Source organism: Pelecanus crispus, chromosome 20 (genome assembly GCF_030463565.1).
Source record: "Pelecanus crispus isolate bPelCri1 chromosome 20, bPelCri1.pri, whole genome shotgun sequence".
In the NCBI taxonomy this organism is placed as follows: Eukaryota; Metazoa; Chordata; class Aves; order Pelecaniformes; family Pelecanidae; genus Pelecanus; species Pelecanus crispus.
Window position 1 is genome coordinate 833696 of NC_134662.1, and position 16388 is coordinate 850083.

General features: G+C 38.6%; 1 protein-coding gene across 1 annotated transcript in view; it reads right to left on the reverse strand.

Annotated features, from left to right (window-relative positions):
• Positions 1-6264: 6264 nt before the first annotated feature.
• The window catches only part of LMNB2 (lamin B2), a 37878-nt gene continuing 27754 nt past the window's right edge, over positions 6265-16388 (reverse strand). Inside the window, exons 6-12 of the mRNA XM_075723813.1 lie at positions 11857-11982; positions 11435-11655; positions 10537-10828; positions 9914-10021; positions 8904-9023; positions 7391-7492; positions 6265-6309 (exon numbers count right to left, since the gene is read on the reverse strand). Coding sequence (XP_075579928.1) covers positions 6268-6309; positions 7391-7492; positions 8904-9023; positions 9914-10021; positions 10537-10828; positions 11435-11655; positions 11857-11982 — 1011 coding nt within the window. The 3' untranslated portion in view covers positions 6265-6267. The remainder of the gene's footprint in view (positions 6310-7390; positions 7493-8903; positions 9024-9913; positions 10022-10536; positions 10829-11434; positions 11656-11856; positions 11983-16388) is intronic.

The following is a 16388-nucleotide window of genomic DNA, read 5'->3' on the forward strand; positions in this document are numbered from 1 at the left end:
GCTGTGGGAGTTAGTAGAAGCAAATGGGAGACAACAACCCTGTGGAGCTTTTTTCAGTAGATGTGATGTGCAGAAAGGAGATTGCTGCTAGCTCTGTGAGATGAGCATTACAGCAGAGGTAAAGCCAAAACTACTCTCATCTTCACTAGCTAGAGGCCACACGGAGAAGAGAGAGTATTGTAAACCATATCATCCTGGCTGTGGGCCTGTCCACTTGAAGAAGAAACCATTCCTACACCTCGCAGAATTATCAGCTAGTGCTAAAGATGTAGTAGTTGCCTATAGTACAATTTTATAATGAGTACAGACTAGTGAAAAGAAATGGACTTCAAATTGACCTAGGCCAGTGATGAACATGGCAGCTCACAGCAATGCTTCGGCCCATTTCCTAGTTCCTAAGAATTGATCACTGCCAGGGCTCAGTATCTGCTCTTCTCTTAAGTCAGGATCAAGTGGGCTAAGTGGAAACAAGCCCTTCAGTGCAGGGGCTGTAGAGGTCAGCAGGGTGACAAGAAAGGAAGGGGAAGTTTATCTGCTCCAACTACTCAAGTTCTTCCCTCTGCTTTTGCTGGGAGCGATGCCAGAGAGGCAGCACTTCCCACAAGCACTGCATCTGTGTACAGTTTAACAGAAAGTATTCATTCGCTTCTGGAGCACACCACAAGATTCAGCTGATCTCTTTTAGGAGTGCAGATAGCTTACACACAGGAAGGTCCCCTGGGATGAATCATCTCAAACAGCCCATGTGGCCTCTGTGTTGGTTCAATGAAAAAAAGAAACAAATAAAATGCAAAACATTTATTCGAGTGTGTTGTACAAAAAGTTTCCAGTCATAAAATGTATATTACAAATCATTGAAAAAGACAAAACATTTGGCATGCATATTCTAAAAAGAAAAAAGAAACCACTTTGAAATGATAAAGTCTAGATCATTATACAGTTTTCATAAGTTCCATGTGAACATTTTCATAATTTTGTCTTCGTATTTCAATTTGCAACCTTTTTCACAGTTCCTTATTTTAAAAACTTGAACCTTCTAAAAACTTGAACCTTCCAAAAACTGGTCTGCAGCAGCTGACCTGAGGTGGTCAGTTAAACTGACCAATGACCTAGAACCAAAGTCATCTAAATAACGATTGTGTTTGGGGGAAAAAAAAAAAAAAAAAAAACCAAACCAACCAAATCCCCCCAAACCAACCACAATTCAAGTCACAAGGCATCACTGTTATGAAAATAAGAGTTCAACTGAGAAGGTACTATTGTGCCCAAATGGAAAGCATTTTGGCTTAAACTTGTTTCAAATAGCTTATTGCTTGTAATTTTAGTGTAAATATGATCTGGGTAGCTGGAATACACAATAACATCTACTGTATCAACACTGAATCGTCACTTCATTAAAAGCTAACTGGAAAATCTGGAAGGTCAATAAAACATATTTATTTTCCTGAACTCCACATCAATTCACTGCTTGTGCTATTCTGAACAGTCTTTCATTATTAAGCATCCTGTTCACTCTCTAGACCTTACCATTTCAAGAAAGGCATTATGTTTACAGATAATAATTGTATGTAAATATGGTCTTGTATAAAAAAAACCAACACTTTTAAATTATTTTAAACTGGTTTAAAGCTAAGCATATTGAAGGGCAAATAAAAATTCTGTTTCCCAGGCCATTTTAAGTGAGAAAAGAAACTCTCCCAATATAATTTGTCTTGACGTTCAGCAAAAACAATGCTTTGAAAAATGCAATCGCTATCTCACCTTCCACTCACTGGTTTACAAGAAGGCTTTGTTTCCTGCTCACACAGGGTTTGGACCCAACAGTGGCAATAAAATCCATATCAAATATGGATAATGCCTTTGTTTAGAGATAAGACTTTGAAAAGAAGATACAGAAAGAAGAGACAGAATGGCTTAACAGTGAGGAAGTGAGAGAAGTAGCTACAAGAGATAAAACATACAGCATGCATGTTTTCATACAGCATCAAAATCTTTCTGATGCACACAAAAGAAACAGATTTTCAAATGTTCTGGGGTCTAGAGAGGATTTCTACAAGCCTCTTCTAAATAATCCCTGTTCAGTTTGCAGTTAAAGGGCCTTTATACAGGATGAGCATTAAAAAGAAGAAAAGAGGGTGTATAAAAAAAACCCCAGTAAGATCCCTGAACTGAACATGAGGTGTCCTGTTGCTCAAGGATAAACACGCACATTAAGTGATCTCCTTTCACAGTATGGTCTGCTTCACACTGCAATACAATTTTCATGACTAAAGCAAGATGCAGACAAGCTCGTCTGGCTTTTACATTACAGGTCATGGGAAGCAGATCTTTATTTTCTTCCTGAGACTTTTGGTTCCTGCTACAAACACAGACTGTGCCAGCTAAGTCCCATCTAATGGCAAAACAGTGCTGAAGACAAGTGATCAATGCATCAGTGTAAACTATTGTTTTTGTCAGGGCAAGTGCCAAACTAGCCTAAGTAGACACACTGGGAAATAAAGATGTGCAGCAACAAAGGAATCATAGCCACGCTATTACTTTGAATAAGTCACTGCAACACAACAGCTAAAGTAAAAAATATAGGAGTGAGGGAGAAATATATGGCATGAAATGTCACAGGCTCTCTGTAACCATATCTCACTTCGCAGGATGCCACATTACCAATGATTCTGCAGAGGGATGGACTTGCTCCGACACAAGCATTTTCACATGGCATGAACTTAGGAGTAGGTAGTATGCGTTTATCATATTTTATATGATATTCTGTTATGTTCTACACAATGAAAAGACTAGCTTAACTATTCTGCTGCAGTTATGCTGTTATTCTTTCCCCCTCTTAACCAGTGAGAATAATTTAGGAATCATTTTTACTATTTCATCCAGAATAAAGTTGTTTGCTTATTTTTCTGGAATAAGAACATCCATATGGGTAGTTATGCTCAAGTAAATACTCTGATAAAATCTATACTGGTTCATTTCCCTAATCAGAGAAGCCTTAAAATCACTTTTTTCCCCTGACAAGTCAAATCCATTTCTCCTTCAAGCTCTACACCTGACTATCCTCCAACTTCAAGAGTGGTTCACATACAGGATCAAATAGGAAAAGAGGGCAAGGGAACACTGGATTGTATTTGAACAAAAAGCTTTAATTATCCTGAAAATGAAAAGAAAAAAAAATCCTTGAAAGAGAAAAAAAAGCAGCAATGCTTTTTGGTTTGGTAAAGCCACAAAACCACCCAGTATGCCCAATATGGAGCACCAGCTTTAAGGGATAGTGCCATTATACTGAGGCTCAGCATCAAAAGCAAGAGGAGAGGATGGTGTCTAGAGAAGACACACAGACACAAAAGAAAGTAAGTATGTGGAATACAGTAGTTTTTCTGTGTCTTGCAATTTACAGCTAGGAATTATTTCTCATTTTTAGTAGCCTTTTAAAAAGCACTGTGGTGACAGAATCACCCACATTTGACTGTTAGCATTCAGCTTTTCCCACAGTGTCAATCACTGGTTTATATGAACACCTGTATATACCTAAACATGGTCCTGAAGAATAAAATAAACTGCTTCCAAAGTTAAAGGACACAGTTCCAAATCTAAGGACAAATTCTGCAGACTTACTGAAGGGCACAGTGCTCATCATAAAAGATCTGCAAGCACCAGTCCTTAAGGCTACAAGAAGACACATTCTCCATACAGTAGCTGTTAAGAAAACTATGGCTCAGGTAGCAAGAGGTTTTTCCTCATTCAAGCTGCCTTTCCTAGCTCATTCTTTACAGGAAGAGGAAAAAAAAATCACAGAAAAAATGCAAGTTAACTACACACTCATTGCTTTAGTATTTAAGATCACAGGACAATCTTAAATTTACAGGACAATCTTAAAGAAGAATAAGCAATCTGAAAACTGGCCAATGTAAAAAAAAAATACACATCTTTAGGGGAAAAAAGCAAAAAGCCCTCAAACATTATGTAAGTACATTATAGAAGCTGTGGATCAGAAAGGGAAATGATGTCCAGTGGTTGGAAGGTGCATTGCAAAAATACTTTTACACTGATTGCATTTCATTTGCATAACAACAGATTTAGAAAAGGTAATTGGTAACAGTATGTCTGAGAAACATAATTTCACTAGATACATTTTACAGAGAGATAGACATGATTTACTACATATTTAACCTTCTACTCAAGCAGAGTGGGAAAATTACATCAATGGTCAAGTACATCAATAAAGTTATCCCATTAGCCCAAACAGCCAAATCTTCATACTGCTTTTTTGTAATGGATCTTCTTATAATAGATTAAAATATAATTCTAAATTTCTATTAGTTTAACTTCAGTAATACAGTCATCCCACTCAAATAGAGAAAAGTAGCATCTTTGATTTATTTTTAAATGGCAACATAAATTCATAAGCTTAAAAAACCCCTTTTGTTCCCACCCTGCTTGCATTACAAAGCCATCAGTCAAAGCCACTAAACTGACTTTCTAGGTTATATCTGTCAGTCACAATACTGTTCAGAGAACATAATGTCCAAAAGCCACCGAAAACATCCAAACCTTGTAGCTTGTTTGATGAGTCTAAACTATATGAATGACAAGATCAGAGTTCAAGAGTGCAGGTAAAAACGGGAACCTATGCTGGCATCAAATGGTATCCAAATTTTGTATCGAAACCAATAACTAGTGGAAAAAACATTTGCTTGGACAGCAGCCAATACATTCTTTGGAGCATTTTTCCTAGTGCCTAAAGATGCACTACTATATGAATACTAACCCTTATAGGAGTCAGAGTTATCTCCACAGAAATGCAGCAGAAGAAACCTTAAGCTAAAGGGACACTGTCAGATACAAAATGCATCATACTGAAATAGAAGTCACCTGCTGCTAATACAAAGCGTTTTTTTATAAAAAGCATTACCCTTCACTCACTGTTAGACTTCGAGCATTTGAACATTGCAAAGCAATGCTCATGTCCTAAACAACAGCAGTTCCTTTTAACTTTTTAAAAAGTCATTAAACTACTTCTGTACTATTTTGCAAATACTGCTCCTTAAGATATCTGACAACACCCCTTTGAATATAAGGGAAGTATGAACAAGCTGCATCTAGGTCTGATTAAAAAGTCAACATTTACACAGGATAACCTTTAAAATCCCCAATATTTATCACTGTCAAAAGTAAAAATATTTTTAACATCTAAAATCTTATCATTCTGTTTAATGCTGAATATGTCAAAAGCATTAAATCATGATGCTTAACATATAAATGTTTCCCTAGAAACATTCCAGGTCAGGTTGGATGGGGCTCTGAGCAACCTGATCTACTTAAAGATGTCCCTGCTCACTGCAGGGGGGTTGGGCTTAGATGATCTCTAGAGGTACCTTCCAACCCAAAGCATTCTGTGATAAATACTGTACATCACAACTTGCATCCATGATTTAACAAGGTCTCATTTGTGACAATGTCAAAATCCCCTGGAAAAAGAGAAACCAGTTAAAACTCTGGTTTTGACATGTCCATACCTTACGATGGTGTATTTATTCAGTAAGCAGAACACATCGTTCTCCATCTTCTGAAATAACAATATGGAGCTAAGGGGTTGACAGACTTGGACGTTTTTACCACCAGGCTGTCAAATCCTGGAGCAGGACAAGGTGCCATGGTCCTGAGCCAAGAAAGTCTAAAATGCAGCTTCCCTTTGTTACTTCCATTGGTGGAGTAGCATTTTTAATGCACTTGGTGTCTAATTTTCCTAAGCTGGGCACTACTGACGATACCAGGCAAAATTCTACCATTTCTTAAGGTATGGAAGAGACACTACTGTGAATCTCTCCTGGGGCCTATCAGATGAACACACTTCCTTAATTTTTTTTTTTTTAAAAATCCCCCAGTTATCCTGGTTATATATGCTATTATAGAATTACCATACACTCAAGGAGTCTCATCCCATTTTAGCTAAAAATTTCTTTTCTGCTGCAGGTTTGTACATAAGACCTTAAACTCTGTATGGGGGAAAATGTTGTATTCCAATAGTGCTTCAACAAAGAGGGAAAAATAAAGAAATCTATTAAAAATTCTGGCAGTTTTGTTCAGTAAAGGGTTTTTTTTTTTATTTTTTTTATAAAAAGGTACCAAGGAGTAAACTTCAAAGAAATCAGATGATGCATATAAAAATAGTTTTCAGTGGCTCTGGAGGGAAAAAAAATAGCAAAAATAAAAGGAAATAAATGAAAAAAATTAGCAAATTATAATAGTTTCTTTTTTCTTTCTTCACATCACTGAGCATCCTCTAGAGGTTGTTCTGGGATCCCCCTAAAATAAGACAGACAGTTGAACTCAGTTCTTTCTAGCTTTTCATATTGTAAGCCTAGACTCTGGTTGTTAAAAGCATTTTTTTTTGTAGTTTATTTATGTTCAGGGAACATCACAACTATAGAGAAAGCATAGCACACATCACAGTCTACTGCCAGGATTAAGACTTCCTTTATTTCAAATGATGTTTCCATTTGAGAGAGATCTATGCTGCATAGTTGCTGCTTTGGGTAAAAAAAAAGAAAAGAAAAGAGTTTGTGTTTCAGTTGCTGTATACTACAGGTACACTGCTCAATCTCCTGTAGACCAAAAAAGCTTTCAGAACTCAATTTCAAACCTGCACAGAATGAGTTCTCTGTAAAGCAGCTACTAATGGCCACTGATCAGGAGAACAAATCGCTTGAGTTTGAAATAAATTTAAAGTATTTTCTGGTATCACCTGTATGAAGTATCTTTCTCCTTTTCACTTTGCTGACTGCTGGTCAGTTATTTCACAGTACTTAACTAAGGGTTATGAAAACATACAGGTGGTATTATTAAGAAAAAACAAGTTTATTTCACATGTAGCAAATATAATACTATCAGAAAATAAACCAATAAGTTGAAGCTTGCAGCAACAGAAGCACTCCCCCTTTCCTGGTTTTCAGTGGTTGTATTTCCTAATGGTTATATTGTGCTTACAGCAAGAATGCCACAGACTCTTTTATAGAGAAGTAAATACTCAAATGGGAAGAATACTGACTGCTAAAACTAATCTTACAAACTCTAAAAATAGTGCATGTCATTGCAACGCTGTAGATCTCTGATCTGTTGCATACTTCCATAGATTAGTCACTGCTTGAGCTGTACCATTGATTCAAGCAGCAGTTCCTGGAAGAATCGCTCACATTATGCTCTCTGTGCATTGCAGTAATGCTGCAGGGTTGCAAGCCATTCTGAGATCAACCTCTGCAAGCCTCCACTGGAAAAATGGACCAGGAAGCTCAGAGCTGACAAAAGTTGAAGGGACCCTCCTAAATCTTACGCCTGATTAATCCAACCAACGAGGCACAAGTTAAACATCTGATCTGCATCTCATTACCTGTTGGTTGAAAAGGTCTTCCTCTCCAAACTCTGCTTCATCCTCTTCCTCTTCGTTCTCTCGCACAACTACTGATTTAGTAACACTTCTCACTGCAACTTCCTACACAAAATGACAGTTAAGGAGACAGCTAGTAGTCTATCTCTTAAGTTTTTGCTATACCATCAGTATAATACCCCTATTAAATTTTGGAGGGTTTAAAGCAACTTGCCCTAAATTTAACATTAGCTATGCAAGCAAATACTGGTAATATCCTGCAAACCACAACAACATTCCTATTTCTATCCACTAAAAGGCATGGTAATGTAATTCAGCTTCAGGAATTGTCTTTACCTAAGGATCTGAGAGGAAGCAGCCATGTTTCAGGTGGTCATTACTCAATTTTATACAAGCTCATAGCAGACCCAGCTAGGAGCTGTCTTGAGACATACTATAATGTGAGAAACTAAAGTTTCTCCATATGATTACACAGCATATTCCTGATTTTTACTAAATATTCTGTATCAATTGCCTATATCAATTATCAGGATGGTCTTCCAAATGAGGCACCAAAAAGAATTCTAAAACCCCAGCAAGCTTCCTTTATTACTATTTTTAACACTCCTTAGTAGTAAAAAATTCTTCCGTACACTTACACCCTTGCGATCATAGGTGCAAATTTCTACTTGTGGAAAAAGTTGCCCTAAACATACACTTCTAAGCAGGGATACTAAAGGTAACCACACTTGGAACAGACATGGATTTGAATTTTTTTTCAGATACTAGTTAAACCACTTCTATTTGAATACTAAGCCAGTTAGCTTTCTATTTGTACAAATGACACTTCAATTCTACCTTGTGCTGTGCTGCTGTTCCTGCACAAAGTGCTTCCACAGAATTGCCAGCAAGAAAGACAGCATGAAAACTGATACAGCTGTGGTATGTTTCACTTTCCTATTTCTGTCAGATCAATGGGATAATGGCACATTTATGAATAACAGCCAAGGTGTGATCCTCCCTTGCAGGAGTCTTCTGCAGGGATGGTTTTAAAAAAAAATCAGTTGTGGGCAAACGTAGGACAATGCAGAATACACAGGAACCCGTGCCAAATGAAAACTTCTGGACACTTCCAACACTGAGAGGACACCTATCTTCCTACATTAATATTTACTTTGCACCCCAGAATATTGTATACGCTATATATTGTAACTTTGAATTGCCAGCAATACTTATTTTCTTTGTCTCTTCTGAAAATACATACTCAAATTCCAGACAAATTCTCTACTAGCACGGTGTTTTTCTAAAACAGGAAAAAAGTTTATGTATGTAATCAGGATGATGATCGGTTTTCCAAAATTTCCCAGAAATCTCAGATACACGTACAGATATTTAATTATTTCAGTGCTATAAACGGTCTTATTTTAGAAGACAATCTTAAAATCAGGATTTTGTTGTTGCCATTTCCTTCCCCCCAAATTAAAGAGTTCGGGAGATAACCCAGCCCACAGCTTTTTTTCCTACAGACACAGCCTACCTCTCCTTCAGAGTTTACGAGGTATGTGCGGATATTTCCTCCAGTGCCCCAGCTGCCTTGATTCTTCCACACGAGAACAGAAGGGGGGCTATGAGATACGCCTGCATCTGCACCCCAAATCTAGTGAGAAAGACATTCTGTAATTAGCTATTTATGCACATTTTATTTTTAAGTATACAGAAGCCCCTAATTCTCCTACTTCTCTCTACGTACTGGTTTTGTTTCTGAATTCCAGTGGCAGTTTTACCCCGCTTTTACCTACACAACTACTTGTAGTAAGATACTATTCTCAGTCTACAATTCTCAGTCTACAACATAAAGTAACACTAGCCATTAAAAAAGAGAGAAAAAAATAAAAAAAGAGAAAAAAATTATCTAATACAATAGTCATCAATTCTTTTCTGAATATACAAGTTTCTCCTACCACTGTCTCAATGACAATACTGTATGGAGCCAAGTCATAAAATGCAGCTTGCAGCATATCAATTTAATCTTTTATATGTATCTGAGCAATTGATACTTAAGTAGAAATAGCTGGAACTAAAGCCACTGTTTTCTTCTGAAAGAAGATCTGTTGCAGACTGAAAATAAAATACAAAATTACAGAAAAGCAGCTGTTCTACTACAGTTAAGGCCAAGCATGTCTAGTCTTAAACTTGTCTACTAGACTGAATGAATGCTCCAAAGTGTTCCTATTTCATTAAGAGGTTGAGCAGGATTAGTGTTCCAAACCTCAGCAGAGGTGTTTGAAAACAAACAGCCTTCGACCCACTCCCCAAAATACCCTTTTCTTCAACTTCCTCTGTGCCCAAAATGGTCTTAAATACTAAAGTGCTAATACAGAAATTCAATTTCTGTCCTGCATTTTTATAACTGAAATCCTGCTCCTCTAAAGTGAGATCCATGAAACCAAGTTATACACCAAATCAAGCTGTACCAAACATCAGATTTACAACTGCCACAGCATCAACAAAAGAATATGTTGTTAACATACTGTAAGTATAACTTACTGTTACAGTCTGCCCAGCTCGGAGGACATACTTAGGAGTAAATTTGTAAGCAATTTCTTCTCCATCTCCAATTTGTCTTTTCAGTCTCCAGTTACCCAAAGACTGATCCTAATGGAGAGAGTCATAAGGTTATGTAGGGTGAGCAAAACAGAGCAAACAGGCAGAGCTTTCTCTAGGTCTCTGTTATTAAAATAATGCAGATAAAAATTTATTTACACAGTTGCTAAACATCTGCATTCTAACTTTAAAGTATTTTTCTATACCCACTTATAGTCTCAAGTGTAAATCCCATAAGGTCATTCAGCAAATTTTAAAAAGAGACGCATTTCACACAAAGAAGTTCTGCTAGAGCCAGCAAGGCTATTTATATGAGTGACATACCAGCACACGTTTAGACATTTGGGACACAAACTATGTTCTCTTCCTGAAGCAAACATTACACTTGTGCTAGCACACTGTAATGTTCAACTTTCAAATGCCCCTGCTAATTATTGCAGGATGCCACACCCAGAAATGTTGCTCCTGCTCTCCAAGTGACTGCACCTACTTGTGCTACAACAGGCTGTGTAACACTTCAATTTAGCTCCTCCTCCTTGTTTTCTAGGAGTTGTGCTGACACTCACCTTCTCTGAGTTGTTCTTCAGTTGAACATATTTGCCCTCCAGGTCTATCTCTTCTATGCTGATACTTCCTGTAGCTGAAGCTTGCTGGGACATTTGGAAGCTACTGCTACTACTGCTGCCGCTAATACTTCCAGTGCCAATTCCACTTGTTCCGCTGCCTGAAAGCTCCTCTGCTTCCATACGTTTTCTCTTGCCTCGGGAAGAGCGAACAAGTGAAGTACTGCTACTGCTGCTGCTGGAGGTAGCCCGAGAGACTGTAACACGGGAGGAGGGACTTGGAGAGAGCTTCAACCTTAACACAACAAAGCAAGCATTTTAATTAACTCATCCAGGGAACTATACACAAAGCAGTAATACTACAATATTCTCAGTAACCAGACTGTAATACGCTCCGAGGCTGAAAGCAGCCTCACTGTGTGTGTCAGGACGATGGCATGGGGGGGTAGGCTATCCATCCCTGAGAAATTTTCTAGTACTATGGTTATATGACATGGAAAGCAGTGCTAACGAGAGCAACACAGATCACTTAACCCTCCTCTCCAGTATATCTACTACTTAACACACTATTCTTGGGCCACATCATTTAAAACCAGGAAAACACAGAAGTATAAGCACTTAAATAAAAAGAGGAGATGAATGTCAAGTACAGAATGATATATTCCACTATACTCTGAGACCATTATAAAACCCAAAATAAAATACAGGTGGTGTTCAGATGAGAACACTTGCAGGTGTTCCATGGAAGTGTTCCATGCAACACATCGTGGTGCGAAGCCAGTATGACTTCAGTGAAACAAAATCTGGGCATTCCTGCTCAAACAGTAAATAAGCATAAGAAATGAAAATAACACCTGCTAGACCTAAAAAAAAAAAAAAAGAATGTGGAATCTGTACGTACCTTTCCTCTTCTCCTTCCAGGAGTTTTCGGTAAGCACTGATCTCCATGTCTAGTGCTAATTTAACATCAAGCAGTTCCTGGTACTCTGTAAGCTGCTGCTGCATCTGGTCCCTCATTTCTGTCATTTCCCTCTCCTTTGCATCTAGCATCTTCCTAAACTTTTCCCGCTCACCAGCCATCATTTCTTCCAATTCATGAATGCGATCTTCTGCTGCACTAGCCTAGGTAGACAGCACAATGGAAAACCCAGTTGGCATCTATGCAGGTACAGTAAGAAAGTTAAAAATTCATCTCCCTCCTGAATGAACATAACAAAGATTTCTCTCCGTAAAATTCAGAAAATATGAAAGGCCAGAAATGTTAATATATCCAAACAATACAGTGCTCTGTATTAGAGATGAAAGCAAATTTAGTCCCTTTACCTGTTTCTGAAGGCCAGAAAGCTGGTAGCTGAGAGCTTCTATTCTCATGCGAGCCTCCTTCAACTCCTCTCGAGCTGCACCAGCAGCTTTGTCATTTTGGTCAGAGGACAGTTTAGCATTCTCTAGCTGGAAGGCAAGTTTTTTACAAGTCACTTGCATTGAGTTAGATATCTTGCAAATATCCTTTCAGTAAAAAATAAAAGCTATTTAATAAATTATTTAAAATGGAAATCTGGTAAGTTTATGATAAGAATTGCATAACATTAAGGAAATGCCCTAAGGACCAGAAAAATCTATTCCAGTCCTATTCCTATAGGATTTGCTTATGCTATTAAAAAAAAAAGTCTATTAGCCCCTCCATTATATAAGCAGCCTTATCGTTTCCAAAAACTGAGGTTCATGTGATCACACTATCTGCCTGTTTGTCATTAAGAACAATCATACTGGGTCAGAGCAAAGGCTACCTAGTTCACGTCCTGGTCTAACAGTTCCCTGCATGCCCAGTGACTAAGCTCAATAAAATTTCCACAGGTATTATGATTCAGTTGGCCACTTGCAGCTCAGGGACTTCCTAAGGCAGAGACAGTGTTTTGATGCTTACTATCTCTCAGTGGATTTTTCAGGCAGGAATTTGTCTCTGCTTTTTTAATTTATGGGGCAAGGAGTTTAGCTACATATTAACGAAGAACAACCTTCTTTTGTTTCTTCCAAATCTGCCACTGGACATTCACTGTCCCTAACAATCCCTCCTCATTCACCTTCTCCGTGCTATTTATCCTTTTACGGACATGCATTGTATCTTCCCCTTCTCTCAACTCATCTCTTTTCCCAAGTGAAGTTTTATTTTAAGCTTTCCTCATGCAGGACCTGTTTCATACTCTTAATTGTCTTTGTTAGTGTTCTCTGTATTACTCTGTATTGCCTTTTCAAGGACTAAAACTGCCCACACTACTCAGATGACATCCTGCCCCACAGGCAAAAACAATGTTTTTGGTTGTATTCTCTTTCCCTAGTAGTTGCCAACATTTGATTTGTTTTCAGTTTTTGTTAATTTCACCTAGTGAACAAGCTTAATTTCTAGTGGGTAATTTTAACCAAATCTGACAGAGCAACAATGGAGCTCAAAGCTATTACATGATAAGTTTCATCAAAGGAGATAGCTAGGAAAAGCATCATTTTCATGCCTTGCAGCTGGAGTTCAACAATTCTGCTACATGCCATAGAATCCACCCAGGAACTAAACTGCCCCAATTCTAAGAAGAATTATAGGCAGAACATGTTCTTTAGCTACACAGCACAAAGCTTTATAAAATCAACATTCATTCGCTCTGCTGTTCACAGGGTTCCGAGTAGGCAAGAAAACACACACAGAGCCTTCTTTGGGCTAAGGGTTTTGAAGGAACTTCAAGTCAAATATATACTCCATTACTTCTTGTAAAGTTTAAAATTAAAAATTATTTGAATGCTGACAATGATTCACTTCCTTACAGTCATGCTGGCATAGTGCCAAATCATCAGATTTAGAATTTCTATTGCTTATTATCAAAAGATCATGGTCAGAGCAGGAAGTGAGCTTTTACCCAAGACCCTCTCATCCTGGATAAGTTCAGTAGCTAAACTTAACAATCCGCTTTGACATCATATTCCTTAACAGTTCAGGTTCGCTCTGAACAGGGACACATCTTTATCCAGAAATCCACAGAATTAAGTTCACAGCTAAGCCAGCTTTTCCCTTTGCATTCCAACTTCATCCATAACAACCACCATCCTTTGGGGGGGTGGGAGGGGGAAGCCCTTAATTTGTTCATCCCCCTGTTCAAATCCTGTCACTTTTTTGTTCTCTAAGTCTGTATTTTGCAGACCTTTCCCTCCCCACCCCCCCCAGCATCTTCTTCAGACTGTGCCATGTCAATCCAAATATCTTGTATAAAATTATCATATGTTCCTAACTTCTGTGAATAATGCCAAGACTGCTAACTGTACTTAATTTTGGTTTTTAGTATCTATTATCTAAATTGTTGCTGCTTTAAGAAATAGTTAAATATTTGTAGATCAGTGTTTTCTCAAAAGTAAATCATCAAACCACAGAATTCAAAGGGAGTCTCAGTGAAGGGTGGGGGAGAACAATGTTAGCAGCACTGTAATTTCTCGACCACAAGAGAATTAGAAGTGGCTGTAATTATTGGCAAGTATTTTCAATAACCAGAAAACTGGCAGCTACCTAATTGGCTTCAGGTAGGGCAGTGAGTATGAAAAAAACCCCAAACCTGTAAACAGCAGTTGTACCAATAACAAAGCTGCTACTCCTCCCATGTCCCCAGTGCTGGATGAACTGGGATTTGCTAACTCAGGATCTGCGCAGGTGTGATGGATACACTTGACCGCTAGCCATAGTTTGGTTCAGGATTACTAAGGAGCAACAGGCCTCACATCCTTGGGGTGAACTTGTGAACTGGAAAGCCCCTAGCTCACGTACAGGGGACTGAAGGTGTCTTGAAAAACATTTCAAAAGGTGGTTTTGAAACCCAAAGTGTGATATAACCAAAGTACAGAATAAGATATCACAGCTAAAATGAAGACATCTATCTTGTCTATACTACTGACTAGCAGCCAACTACTTCGCCTTATAAATATTACCACCAGGATGGGCCCAATTTGAGCACTCCCTGAACAGCAGCTGGACTGCATGCCAGGTGACTCTCCCCTTGAGCCTCCCAAGGTTAGAGATTCCTTACTGGAGACTAAGAAATCATTCATTACCCAAAGTGGAGAGATCCCTTACCCACAACAGATCCTCGGCAAGTGACTGATAGCATGCTGAATTTAATACTATGAAGCATAGGTTTTACTTTCATTATAAATAATCCAGCCACCAAGCCAGGAAACACAAAATTGCTACTCTACCTTTAATTGGTTTAGTGGTGGACTTGTTTGTGTTAGGTTAATGGTTGGACTGGATGATCTTAAAGGTCTTTTCCAACCTAAACGATTCTATGATTCTATGATTCTATAACTAATCCATGTAGCTACTCAATATTATTATAAACACTGTATGGATAATTCCATTAGACATAAACCATTAACCACGTCAGACTAAAATTGGATCCAGCCACATCTAGGCTCCAAAAGGAGTTTAGAAAGCAAGGGGGTCCACTGTGAACCTCGTGACTCAATGGGAGGGTTCTCCTTACTCTTTGTGTCCCCGGTCCCTGTGTGAATCATTCTACCTCAATTTTCCTTTGTATGCTCCTTCCATGCAGTAATTAATAAGCTGAATCCTGCCATCAAACTTATTGAACCTTGTCAAGCCCCTGTTAAGTTTTGTTAAATTCCATCAAACTTATTGAACTCTGTCAAATTATGATTTTACCTCAATAAAACATATTGCTGCTTCTCTCTTTTCAGTGAGGTGCATTCCACCCATCCACAACAATAGGCAGATAAACCAAAAGAGTGCAAATATTTGTAAGAAGTTTAAGCAGCATTCTCCTGGATTAAATTACTCCTACATTCACTCTGCTCTGCTCTGGTGAGACCCCACCTGGAGTACTGCATCCAGCTCTGGAGTCCTCAGTACAAGTAAGACATGGACCTGTTGGAGCAGGTCCAGAGGAGGGCCACAAAAATGATCAGAGAACTGGAACACCTCTCCTATGAAGAAAGGCTGAGAGAGTTGGGGTTGTTCAGCCTGCAGAAGAGAAGGCTGCGGGGAGATGCTATTGCGGCCTTTCAATACTTCAAGGGGGCTTATAAGAAAGATGGGGACAGACTTTTTAGTAGGGCCTGTTGCAATAGGACAAGGGGTAACGGTTTTAAACTAAAAGAGGGTAGATTCAGACTAGATATAAGGAAAAAATTTTTTTTACAATGAGGGTGGTAAAACACTGGAACAGGTCACCCAGAGAGGTGGCAGATGCCCCACCCCAGAAACGTTCAAGATCAGGTTGGATGGGGCTCTGAGCAACCTGATCTAGTTGAACATATCCCTGCCTACTGCAGGGGGGTTGGCCTAGAGGACCTTTAAAGGTCCCTTCCAACCCAAACCATTCTATGATTGTATTATTTCCAATTTATATACCATGGTTTTCATCACCAAAGCTGGTAAAAAAAAAAAGTCCAATACCTTGCCTGAAGTTTCCCCACCACCAGTGAAACCACAACTACATCTAGTAGTTTTCCAGAACTAACTTAGATCATTGAAATGTGGTAAGACTTGCACTCATTTAAAAGAGTATTGTGGCTAGTAAGAACATTGCAAAGGCCACAGTAAGAGTAAAGTAACAATGCAACCTTAGACATGGAACCCCTCTCAGTGTGTCCATATTATTTTGCAAGATCACTGCATCCAGGCAAAAGCCTGTATTGAAATGCAGCCACTCCCCAAGCTCTCCAGCCCATCCCCCCACGTAGTCAGCTTCTTAGAGCCAAAGTACTGCACCTATTGCAAGTCTCCACCACCTCCATTTTGGAGGAAGAACTGGATCTACTGATACCAAGAAAAAACCCCCCCCTTGTATCAGAAGACATTGTCT